This window comes from Octopus sinensis, linkage group LG14 (assembly GCF_006345805.1).
Source record: "Octopus sinensis linkage group LG14, ASM634580v1, whole genome shotgun sequence".
In the NCBI taxonomy this organism is placed as follows: Eukaryota; Metazoa; Mollusca; class Cephalopoda; order Octopoda; family Octopodidae; genus Octopus; species Octopus sinensis.
Genome location: NC_043010.1, coordinates 31,236,149 through 31,249,645, shown reverse-complemented (window position 1 = coordinate 31,249,645; position 13,497 = coordinate 31,236,149). Strand labels below are relative to the sequence as shown.

General features: G+C 35.8%; 1 protein-coding gene across 3 annotated transcripts in view; it reads left to right on the top strand.

The window, feature by feature from the left end:
• Positions 1-13,497, top strand: part of LOC115218868 (chitinase-like protein PB1E7.04c) — a 54,874-nt gene that overhangs the window by 27,703 nt on the left and 13,674 nt on the right. For 2 of the 3 annotated variants that reach the window (XM_036508826.1, XM_029788836.2), the window contains exon 2: positions 11,597-12,849. In XM_036508826.1, the coding sequence (XP_036364719.1) occupies positions 11,800-12,849 (1,050 nt within the window). In that variant the 5' untranslated portion in view covers positions 11,597-11,799. Of the gene's footprint in view, positions 1-7,702; positions 7,758-11,596; positions 12,850-13,497 lie in introns of all 3 variants that reach the window. The other variant, XM_029788835.2, reaches the window with a different exon arrangement.

The following is a 13,497-nucleotide window of genomic DNA, read 5'->3' as shown; positions in this document are numbered from 1 at the left end:
ACATGGCCATTTTTAACAGTTTATTCAATATTCAATGATGAATACAGCTTTTGAAATATTCAGTAATGATAATAAAAAATAGAGACAAAAATAATTTAGCAATAAATATGGCTTAGTTCAGCATGACCTCAGTATTATTGATTTCTTTGATTGGGTCATTATGATTTATTACTTTTAATTCATTGAACAAAGTCATATACAGACAGAGGACATCTTAACGTTAGCTGCTTCGCATGATTTAGTTTGATGTCTCCCATATCTCCATTAAAATCCTATTATTTGTCGTCCAACTGGAGGTTTGTGAGATAAATATTAGCAAGCTACTACTGACCAATCAGAAGGTCTATATCCAACATTGTACAACATTAATCATTATTATGATATAGCATTGACACAATATTACATATTTGGGGGTAAGGAGGGTTTAAACCTTTCGTTACCATATTTCTGTTGAGATGATCTGTGTTTCTTCCAGTTACTTTAAATATAACAAAGAATTTAGTAAAATAACTTTGTTATCATTCAGCTAGTGTTAGGAATATAAATTGTGACTAAGATTGGTAGAAGATTTTAATTCAAAGCTTATGGAAACAAGACATTTGTATTCAAAGCCAGTGCCGGTTTCAGGCAGGTTGGTAACGAAAGGGTTAAGCTATTAATGTGACACTGATTTGCGTTCCAGGTTGGCATGATGGGACATCTCACTGCATTCATAATGTGTGTATATTCCATGGGGTTGCTCACTTAGATAAGTTGGGGACCCACATCTCACCCATGAGTTTCACTTTAGGCTTGATGCCCTTCCTAAAACCAATCACATTGCTGAGTGTACTGTGTGTGTGTTGATGCTGTTTCTCTGTTGCATAAAAGCAATGACCCCATATTGGGCTATGTGATTGTTTATATCTGCCACTAAAACATTTGAGTGGTTTGTCATTTGATAGACCAATGAAATGAGTACCTTACTTGCAAACAAATAAGTATTAGCAACAGGAAAGGCATCCAGACAGAAAGAAAAGTTAAGAGCATTCATCATCATCACCATTTAATGTCCATTTTCCATGATGGTATATCATCATCATCATCATCATCATCGTTTAACATCCGCTTTCCATGCTGGACTGTGGGCTGGCGAACCAGATGGCTGCACCAAGCTCCAGTCTTGATCTGGCAGAGTTTCTACAGCTGGATGCCCTTCCCAACGCCAACCACTCCCAGAGTGTAATGAGTGCTTTTATGTGCCACCAGCACGGGGGCCAGTCAGGCAGTACTGGCAACAACCTCGCTCGAATTTGTACACATGAGCCAGTCAGGCAGTACTGGCAACGACCTCGCTTTAATTTTTTACACATGCCAACGGCAATGCTGGTAATGATCCCGCTCAAATGGTGCCTCCTAGATGCCACTGGAAGCCAGTTAGCTGCTCTGGCAATGATCACGCTCAGATGGTGCTCTTAGCACTCTACTAGCACAGGGCACAAGTGCCAGTTGGCAAGTCAGAGGGGTAAGCCAAGCTCATGTATCTGTTTTGACATCATTTCTACAGCTACTCTTCCTAATGCTAACCACTTTACAGATTGTACTGAGTGCTTAGTTTTATCCATCTCAGGTGGATGAAAGGTTCAGCCAGTCTTGGCTTGGTGTGAACTCAGAACTTCATGCCACTACTTGGTTTGCCCTTAATTTTTATCCATCTCAGATGGATGAAAGTCTCAGTCACCCTTGGCTCAGTGTGAACTGAGAATGTGAAAAATTTTAATTAAATACTGCACCCCACTTAATCTGTCAGTGGACTGCTTCTACTAATTAGAATCATTGTTTCTCTGAAGTCATTATTGTAGTCAATGACTAGCAATATTTAGTTGTGATTTGTAATGTTCTAGGTTTAAGTCCTACTGATATGAATTGAGAGAGATTTAGCTGCTATGTCTGGCAGGTTGAACAGTGGAGCTCAGTCTTGACATTGTGGCACACTGGAGTTCAAGTAAATTAATAGCTGGTACATTTTGTATGGAAAGTTTAAAAATTACCAGTACAGCTTTACTTGGAAAATAAAAAAGAGAAAGAAAAAAACTGCTTAAATTTGGAAAACAAAATGTATACAACTATTGCATACCTTGATACATTAATCATAGCTGTGTCTAGCAAAATTATGAATAACCTGTTTTACAAGACACTCAATTTTTAGTGTGGATTTTCTTAAGGCTTATATTACATTTTAAAAAAGTTGTGGCATATAATCTTCTCTTGTTGGCTTAATCTAATGTGCATTATTGTCATGTTTTGTCTTTTTTTTATAATTTATCCAATTCTAGTTTTATATATATATATATTATATATATATATATATATATATATATATTATATATATATATATTAATTAGAGATAAAACCACTATTAAGCAAATCAAACTGAAAAACATAAACCAAAACATAGAAATAAAATTAATTAATATAATATACTAAGTATATAAAATATAAAATTCAAAATTTAAATTTAAAGTTAAAATAAATATATATATATATATATATATATATATATATATATATATAGATAGATAGATACATACATACATACATACATACATAGATATCGATATAGATACACACACATACACACACACACATTAGTCTTATAATCTTGTAATACATTTTTTACTTGTTTCAGTCATTGGACTGTGGTCATGCTGGGGCATTGCTTTAAAGGGTTTAGTTGAACAAATTGACTCCAGTACTTATTTCTTTAGGCTGGTACTTATTCTATCAGACTTTTTTGCTGAATCACTATGTTGTGGGAATGTAAAACAGACCAGCACACATCATCATTCCAAATGGGCCTGGCATCCGCTCTGGACAGCCCTAATTGAGGGGATTCCAAATCTAGCAAGCAAAATGATTAGCTGGTCAATTGGTCAATTTGTAGAAAAGGTGTAGGTAGAGACTCCATAAGATGTACCTAGTGTAAGCTTTGGAAACATAAAAGGTATAGCAATATCAGAGGAAGTTAACAGAGAAAATAGTTTTTGTGTGTGGAAGATGCACAGGGACTATAAAAAAAATGTACAGAAACTAGACTTCATCAACTGCCAGCAGCGTAAGCTCTGGAGGTAGTAGATAGCTTCCGTTATCTAGGTGACAAAGTTAATAGTAGAGGTGGATGCTCCAAGAGCGTAGCTGTGAGAATAAGATTAGGCTGGGTAGACACCCACTGTTTGTCATTCAGAACTTCTACATCATCATCATCATCAATGCTCATGTTCCATGCTGTCATGGGTTGGACAGTTTGACAGGATCCAATGTGCCCAAGGATGACATTGTGCTCCAGTGTCTGCTTTGACATGATCTTTGGTAGGATATCCTTCCTAACATTAACCACTTTACAGTGTGTACTGGGTTTATTTTTTCATGCCACCAGTACTACTGTGGTCACCATGAAGCTCACAAGACCACAACCCTGAGGATGGTGGTTGGTGGGCAGGAGCTTTATGCTAGGATATGAAGTGTTAAAGTATATGAGGGGTACAGAACAGGTTCTCATAGATGAGCTACATGGCTACTAATATTTAGAAGAGAAGGTGAGATTGACCAGTAGGAGCTGCAAAGAGATACATCCGTACATAATTAAATCATAGCTTCACACAGGAATTTTTTTCTTATTTATTTATTTATTTACTGGTTTTGGTTGTTTTCAGTGTCTGTTGTACATCATCACTTTTTAAGAAACAAAGAACAACATATATTCATTCTCAGAACATAATCTTTCCTTGGTCTGACTAACTGTTTCTCCTTCTTAACTATACTCCATCCTTCTTGTTTTTATATATGTGCCTTATACAAATACGCTTTAAAAATCCTTTTACCTTCATTTTTATTTTTATTTTCTATTGCTTTTTACTTCATATTTGTTATTTAGAGAGAAAGAGAGAGATTACAATTTATTAAATGCAATTGGTATAAACGCCTTCCTCCTCCTCATACACATAAAGTGAAATATACACACACATAAAGAGAGAGGCGAGGAGATAAGAACAGAAATATTAAAATGTCTGATGTCAAATAAGTCAGCATCAAATCACCAATGCCAAATAAGCAGCACCAAAACAACTGCCAACACATTTCATACCCAGGTGACTTAGCCATTTGACAAACAGAGATTGTTGAAGTAAAATACTAAACTTGACACACCATGGGGTCAATACAACAGACTAAAACCTTTCAAGACACTGCTTCCACATGGTCTCACCTTAGTGACTGAAACCAATAAAAGAATATACTACAGATTATAGTTATTTTGTTAAAATATGTATTCATCATCATCAGCATTGTGGTGTTTCATGTTTGGGCTTGTCTGATCAATGAGACTTATATTGTGCTGAGCGCTTCAGTGAGGTGTGTTGGTGCTGATCATACATTCAGTGCATATTGTATTGGTCTCTCCATTGTGAAATAATGTTAACCAGTTTTATTATACAAAATAACTCTCACCTTCTACTGTAAAGGCTACATACTGTGTCTTTTACTCATTGGTGTCATTGCCTGCTATTGTTCTTTTGAGCAATCAGGTTAGTACTGTCAAATGAGTGTAGTTATTAATATGCACTCATTGGCTCTCATTTCTCTTTCTTTTTAAACTTAAATATGTCTGTGTACACACATACACTCACATGTGTGTGTATGTAATATTTACACACACATATTAAATATACATGTATATTATATATATGAAATATATATATATATATAATATCCATATATATTATATATAAATGTAATATATACATGAGTGTGTGTGTGTATGTAAGAAGAACCTTGCTTGAAACGCAAAACTACCTCTCTTGCCTTCCCTGAGCATCTGTTAATACTTTGCATGTACCACATCCTCGTGTTGTTTGTTGTTTTTTTTTTTTATTAGCTATATATACTGGGGATTAACTATATATATATATTCAGCAAAATTTAGATTCAGATGAATATGGTACTTAAGTTAAAGGCACCAGAATTTTGTATGGTATTATCCATATAAATCAAATGGGGTGATTATAATAAAAAAAAGCAACAAGCATATCCAAGGTAGAGAAGTACAATTGTTTCATGTTTAATAAAATGAAGTAGCATGAACAATTGTACTACTCTACCTTGGATATCCTTGTTGCTTATTTTGATATATATATATATATATATTATATATATATATATATTTATATATATATATATGTCTGTGTATATATATATATATATATATGTCTGTGTGTGTGTATATATATATATATGTCTGTGTGTGTATGTGTATATATATATATATATTTATATACACACTAACACATGTACTTGTACCTTACACATATGTGTGTTCAATATGGTACATACACAATGTATGTGTTTGTGTATTTGTTTATATATATATATTATACATTACGTATATTTATATGTATATACTTTGTTTTGACTAATCTCTTTATCCCTTCTCCCATACATGATTCTTTTAATGTCATTATTCAAATGTCTGTTTCTGTGTCTCTGCTATATACAGTTAGTGAATATCTTTTTGTATATTCTGGGAGGCACCTAAACATTTGCAAACTGGAGCAGTTGTAGAACTGTATTATTCTCTTTGGAGAGAGGCATTTCTATTGGCATTTTGATACAATGTGGAACTTGAGACAGTGACAGCAATGCTGCACTATTTCTGAGTCAGTGTAGAGTCACTGGGCATAATTGTGAGCTGTTGTGGTGTTAGTATTACTCCTGCATAAAGTTTTCATGGGACAAGCAGGTAGAGTTGGGAGCAAGTGCTTTCGTCTCAATGATGCTGGGCTAACCACTGGGAAACTGTCTAATTATTTGTAGCTATAGATATAATTATAAACTGTCTAATTATATCTGGCTCTAGAACTTGAGAAATGACAAACATGATGTGGGAACACACAAATGAGAGAGAATTCTGGTTGTGGAAATACTTAAGCACAGGCATAGCTATGTGGTTAAGAAGTGGAATTCACAATCTTATGATTTGGGGTTCAGTTCCACTGCACAGCACCTTGGGTGAGTGCCATCTACTATAACCCTGCACCAAGACTCTTGGACAAGATGCCTTACAGGAGGACTGAACCGAATACATATATGATAGGCTTCGGTACAGTTTCAGTCTCCTATAATTCACCCAAAAGGCATTGGTTAGCCTGGGGCTATAGTAGAAGACACTTCTCTAATGTGTTGCACAATGGAACAAAACAAAACCATGTGGTTGTAAATTGAACTTTTTAACCACATTTGTAGCTGTGTATTTATTTATTTCTTTACTTGTTTCAGACATTAGACTGCAGCCATGCTGGAGCACTGCCTCAAAGCATTTTAGTTGAGCAAATTGGCCCAGTTTTTTGGGGTTTTTTTTTATTAAAGCTTGGTACTTATTCTATCAGTCCCATTTGCCATACTGCTAAGTTACAGTGACATAAACTCACCAACACCAGCTGTCAAGCAGTGGTGGGGGGACAAACACAGACAAAAAGACATACACACACACACATTATGTGACATGCTTCTTTCTGTCTACCAAATCCATTCACAAGGCTTTGGTTGGCCAAAGACTATAGTGGAAGACACTTGCCTAGGGTACCATGCAATGGAACTGAACCTGGAACTATGTGATTGGGAAGGAAGCTTCTTACCACACAACCACACCTATATTTTAAAATTCAGATATTTGACAAAAGAGTGAAATCATTCTTATTTTGTCTGGTTTAATTGAGTATTTTGCTTTAGCAACAACTACTTAGCCTAATTACTTTACACTGTCAAGTGCAAGGCCTTATTTTTCTGAGTTTAAAACCTACTAGTGTTAAAGTCTTATAGGGGTCAATTAATTAAGTCTCATTAAAGTATATCAATGGGTAACATACGCACTTTTCCTTTCCCTTTTACAGTAAAGGATGTCAATTGTCTAGACCAGGCCTGGCCAACTCAAATTACATTGTGGGCCACTTTAATCACAGAAAGTTTTTTGAGGGCTGCTTGCATACTTTATGCACTAATAGTCAAATAATCAAATTACAGAATCAAGAATTTTTCATATTTTTCGTTTGTTTAGAATTATGAAATTGTTGGCTAATGCTTTATTGCCACTTACAAATTTTAAATTTATTTTGAAACAAATGTTTTACACAAACAATTTTATTTTGCAATTAAACACAATATTTCAAGAAAGTGTGAAGCAGGCTGCATGTGGCCTGCAAGCCTCAGGTTGGCCAGCCCTGGTCTAGACTAAACTTTTTTTTTGTTTTTTGAAACATTCACTGTGACAGCCATTTGGTTTTATATAGCTCAGAGTTCAGTTCCTTCGTGGATTTGTCTTACTTTTAGAAATCACATTTTAAAAACTTAAATGATAGGTAGTAGGTGCTAATCTTTACTTTATATGAATTTGGAGAGGAGACAAAACCACCTGAGCAAATATCTCTGCCCTGTGATGATAATACATGCATAAAGAGGAAACATGAAACTTAATTGATATTCATAAAATGTTCTGTTTGTAAGCTTGTCTACAGAAGTAGTTAGACTATATGCATGTAAAGTGCATCTGCTATTTGCATTGTGTAGCTAATATTTGAAGGATTTATTTTAGTCTGTATTTTCTTTATTTAATGCATGTGTGTATGTGTCTATGTGTGTTTTCTCATTTTTGCTCTTCACTTCTCTGTCGTAGCTAGTCCTGACAATCCAGTTTGTAGGTTTCTTCAAGCAAACCTATAAGGACTATGGTATGTATCTCTCTCTCTCTCTCTCTCTCTCTCCCCTCTTTCTCTCTCTCTCTTTATTTGTGTATCACTCCTCTTTTCTCCTATCACTTTCTCCTCTCTTTCTTTCCTATGTTTCTTCCCTTTCTCTTGCTTGTCTTACTCATTTACTCATACATATGTGTGTCTGTGTTACATGTGTTCACAAAATATCTAAATTACACCTTGCCTCCCTCAGCCATATGCTAAAAAGTCCTTCACTCTACCACCCACTCTTTACAAAATATTGAAAGCTAACCTTTGTCTCTCACCCTTTCCTTAAAAAAAAAACCCAAAAAAACCACTTGAAAGCTACTCTCTCTTACAAATTTGCTTCTCTCATTCCACCCCCATCTATTCTTACTCTACCCACCTTCCCTCAGCCTCTCTCTCTTTAGATAAAATATTTACAAACTTCCTTGTTGAAACACTTTCTCTCACAACCAAGTTTCCCACTTCTAAACAAAGACTTACATGAAAGAAAAAACAAGAAAACCTTACTCTATAGATCACAATGATAATACTAATAGTTGGTGTGTTGATTGTTTGTGACCATTCTGTCTCATTTATGGTAATTAGCTTTAACCTGGTTGTGTAATACAGTATTAATAGTTGGCAAATCCATTTGATTTAGTTGAATTTATCTATCTATTCATTAATCTTTTCATTACTGTGTGGTTAAACTGCTGCTTAACTTATTCAACCACAACTTGTATGAGTTCAAGCCTTTGTCCCATTGGGCTTGACACATTTGCATTGTTTACCTCAATCAATACATGGTTGGCAGGTGGGCTGGGGGCTTAACTTCTACCTTGTTCCTACTTCATGCTCGAATGGTAGTTAAAGTTTATAAAAAGTGGCAAACTTGTTTTTAAGCTTTTATTCTCACTGAATTTGATTTAAATGTGTGAATTTGCAAGGATAATTGATTAAAATAAACTCAGAGAAAACTCTCTAGAAACAAAGAAAAGGAAGTAAATCTCCACTTCAGTTACTCATTATCATAGTTATCTTTTATCTTTTTTTATTATTATTTTTTATTTATTTATTTATTTTTTTTACCTGTTTCAGTCATTGCACTGCAGCCATGCTGGAACATTGCTTTGAAGGGTTTTAGTCAAACAAATCTGTCCCTGTATTTATTTATTTATTTTTATGTTTTTTATTATTTTTTTTAAAGAGACCTGTAGTTATGTCGATCTCTATCACTGAACTGCTAACATTAGTCGTCAAGCAGTGATAGGGGACACACACACACACACACACACACACATACATATATTTATTTATGTGTGTGCGTGAAGGCGGCGAGCTGGCAGAAACGTTAGCATGCCAGGCAAATTTGTCTGCCGTTATGTTCTAAGTTCAAATTCCGCCAAGGTTGACTTTGCCATTCATCCTTTCGGGGTCGATAAATAAAGTACCAGTTTCGCACTGGAGTCGATGTAATCGACTTAATCCGTTTGTCTGCCCTTGTTTGTTCCCTCTATGTTTATCCCCTTGTGGGCAGTAAAGAAATATATTTACGTGTGTGTGTGATGGGCTTCCATACGGTTTCTGTCTACCAAATTCACTCACAAGACACTGGTTGATCTGAGGCTATAGCAGACACCTGCTCAAGGTGCTGTGCAATGGAACTGAACTCAGAACCATGTGCTTTCAAAGCAAGCTTCTTAATCACATAGATGCCTGTGCCTAATGGGGAAACATTTTCAACCGAGCATGTCAAAATTTTATTTCTTTAGCAATCTTGTTATTGGTGTATCATTTATTTACTACATACATTTATGTTTTCTGGAAGAACCTATAAATAAGATTTTTATAATGTAATAGTGAAGGGAGATTTTTTTCTTTTCAAAGTCTATTGTGTGTCACATAAAAACTCATGGTTGGCATGTCACTGCTGACACATGTCATAGATTCACTATCACTGCTTTATCGTTTTGAAAAAAAAAAGGTGAACATCATATTGCATAATATAATTTTAGTTACAGTATGTCTAGAAACAAAGATGGCATAATTCTGATTTGAAACATTTTGATAATAGATTTACTCATCCAGTACAAACCTGCAATCAACCCATTTGCATTTAAACTGGTTATATCCAGCCCAAATATTCTACTTATTTTATACTAAACTTGGTCTGATCAACCTCTCACACTAACCTTACAATGTCATTCTAAAAAGAAATTGTCACATCATCAAGATCTTGAAGCTACATGACAATACGTGGTCAATTCAAAACAATGTAAATAAATAAGCATTGCATTTAACTGAGTAATCTGAATGCTACTTAAAAAAAATGGAGGTGGATGTATTATATATGCTGAATTGCTAACACAAAACATGATTATTATTAAAGGTGGCAAGAAAGTGGCACACCTGGCAAAATGCTTAACAGCATTTCATCCATCTTTGTATTCTAAGGTCTACTTTGCCTTTCATCTTTTCATGGTCAATAAAATAAGTTCCAGTTGAACTCTGGAATTACTGGCCTTCTGTCAAAATTTTAAACCATTTTTAAAAACAGCAAGCTGGTGGAATTGTTAGCATGCAGTGCTTAGCTGCATTTCATCTATCCTTACATTCTGAGTTCAAATTCTGCCAAGGTCAACTTTATCTTTCATCTTTTCGGGGTCAATAAATTAAGTACCAGTGAGGTCAGTGTAATCGACTTAGTCCCTTCCCCCAAAATTTCAGGCCTTGTGCCTAAAGTAGAAAGGATTATTATTCAGTCAGTCCAGTTCAGCGGCACTGGCAACAACCTCGCTCAAATGTTTTGTTATATTATTATTATTATTTGTCTATATCAATACTTTAAGTTTATTTTTATGCAGTTTTGTGCATGTTTTCCATAACTTTTTAAAAAATCAAAACATCAAAGGGAATCCAATGATGGGACTTATACTTTGGATAGTTCCACATCACTTTGATGTGGTCAAATCCCATACAAACTTGATCAAAGCATTTCTACTCTTTCCAAGTAGTCCTTTTAAAAATTTTATGCTGGTTCCATCTTCATAATTACATTAATGGAATATTTGCCTTTCTTTGCTTCTGCAACTTTTGCAAATAGATTCTTTAGAAATATTTGTAGAGACCCAGAGACAATTGATAATGTGAAACATTCCCTTTATTTACCATATTTAATGGCATATAACAGGTTTTCTTTTTGTTTTTGTTTTTTGTTTTTAATTATCTCTAAAAGAAAGTCACTCCAGGTCCCGTATTCAAAGTTAATGCACTAAAAACTGTTTTTCCTGAATGCATGCTGCTGAAATTGGGGTGCATCTGATATGCATGTGTATCTTTCATGCTGTCAAATATGGTAACTTTGTTCCCATTACCTAGTTAATTAAATATAGTGTTGGAAATTAATGTGTGTGTTGTAGTTTTAAACTTATGCTGAACAAAACTGATAATACAATTTCTCAATTTCAAATTACTATATTTGATGGCATTTAAGATGTAATTTTTACCAAGAAAAAATGTCTCAAAAATCACCCTGGGTTCTATATGCAAGTTGAATATGCACTGTTGAAATTTGGGTGCATCTTGATATGTCCATGCATCTTTTATGCCATAAAATACTATAAGTTTTATCCATGTTTATTGTGATCTGCAACATGAAGTTGACACTTTTGTTTTTGTTTTGTTTTTTTTTACATTTTACATTTTAAGTTAGTTGTACTCACAGAACATTCCAAGTGAATTTAAACCCATAATTCATTGATGTAAAAATCCATGCTAAGTGTCTGAATTTCTTCATCAGATTCTTTTGATTTTCTGTTTGCTAATCTTACAATTATTTTCTTTGTTTTCAGCTCAGCTTTCGCTATCTGCTGCTGACATTGTTTAAGGTATGAAGTCGGATTCCTGATTGGCTGTTGTTTGTTGATTTAGAGGAGAACCCCATGAGTGTCTGTCACCTAATCCACTGTGGCACTAACTAACAACTATCACTGTGGCTGCGGTTGTTCCCACAACTACAACCACTGACGCAGCAGCGGGGGAAGCAAAGGACAGAATGATTGATGTTAGTGGTCGTCAGCTGCAATCATTGTATCCATCAAGCCGAACTGTTGGACGGGGTGGTTATCAGTCGCAGGAGCGTCTGACCCCAGTCACTTCAGTAGCTGCCAGTTCATCAACAGCAGTGGCTATGATTGGGTGTGCTCAGAGCATTGGACGGGAGACAGCACCCTCCAAAGCACTCAACTTCCCCTACCAGCATGTGCAGCAAAGTTTGCAGAAGGATTTGGATGAGTCTCGGCTGCAGAATCCACTGTTAAGACAGCTGCCACTGCAACAAGGTGAAGTTTCAGAGCATGGCACTTTCCAGTCCCCTTTGCATTGTAGTAAACAGCAAGAGGTCCAGATATGTGATCAGTTGTCTTCATCCCGGTGCCCAGCTCAATTAGACAGAGTGACATCATCTGAAGTATCCTCTTCAGCTGTTGACAATGCTTGTTCAGCTGTATCATCTAACCCTGCATCCCATCAGTTATATAGTAACCTGAAGGTTAGCTGTCCTTCCTCAGTGTCACAGTTACTACCCTTGCTGACTGCAACTTCTGTGTCACCAACATCCTCGTCATTGTTGATTTTCTCCTCTTCCTCCTCCTCTTCTTCACAGCAGCAACAGCAAGTGCATCGTAAGCACTCTAGTCCAAATCACCACCAGAGTGGCAACAGTTATGGTCTACAACTTCAACCCCACCACAGGCAACAGCTGCCTCAACAGAAGCTGGCTGCCCACAAAAAGAACCTATCTTTTCTTTCACAGCCCTACCATTTCCAGCCAAGCCCTACATCTACTTCCTCAGTTCCTGTGACTGAAGATTCCAGTTGCAGTGGAATGCTGTCTAGCTGTACTTCTAATAATAGCATGAGTAGTATTAATAGTAGTACTTGTGGTAGTGGTGATGGCAATGGTGTTGAGGTTAGTAGCCATGGGTTGTCTGACTCTTGTGGTAATACTGGGCATACTGTAGCTTACATCACTGATAAATTATGGAATCAAATGGTGCTGGATAGTGGCAGCCCACAACAAAGATCTCAGAGGGAACATCAAGAGGTAAGGCTTATTTCATCTTTGATTTTCATTTATGAGCAGAGTTTACATAGTAGCAACTATATTAAATTGAATCTACATTCTATCTTGTAGGTTGTTGGATCATATTCTTACCATGGCCATCACTCAGAATTGAGGATGACATGGTAGCATATGCTATGTTCTCATTAGCTGTTTTAGGTGCCTATGTAGTTACAAACAAACTTAGATATCCACTCAGCTCTCTCACCTTGGACCCAGTGGAACATCTACCCAGTGACGGGTAGAAGGAGAGATGGCTTCGCCAGCATTTAGTTTACTGTGTGCTTGTGGGTTCAGAAGGATGAAAGGATAAGTTGATCTCCATTGGATTTGAAATCACAGTACAGAGGACCAGGAAAATATCTTAATGCACTCAAACAATTGTGCCAATCAATCAATCACTTTATTGATCACATATCCCACTGCTAATGCTATTTTGTGTCATTTTGGTGTAGAATTGATCTGTAGATGGATAATTGTCTGTCTAATAGCACAGTTAAGTGACCACAATATTTCAACAAAATGGAAATACATTATTTACATCTGACGGATATTTGTCCTCATCTTGTTTGTTGTGGATACAACATTTCGGCTGATATACCCTCCAGCCTTCATCAGGTGTATTGGGGA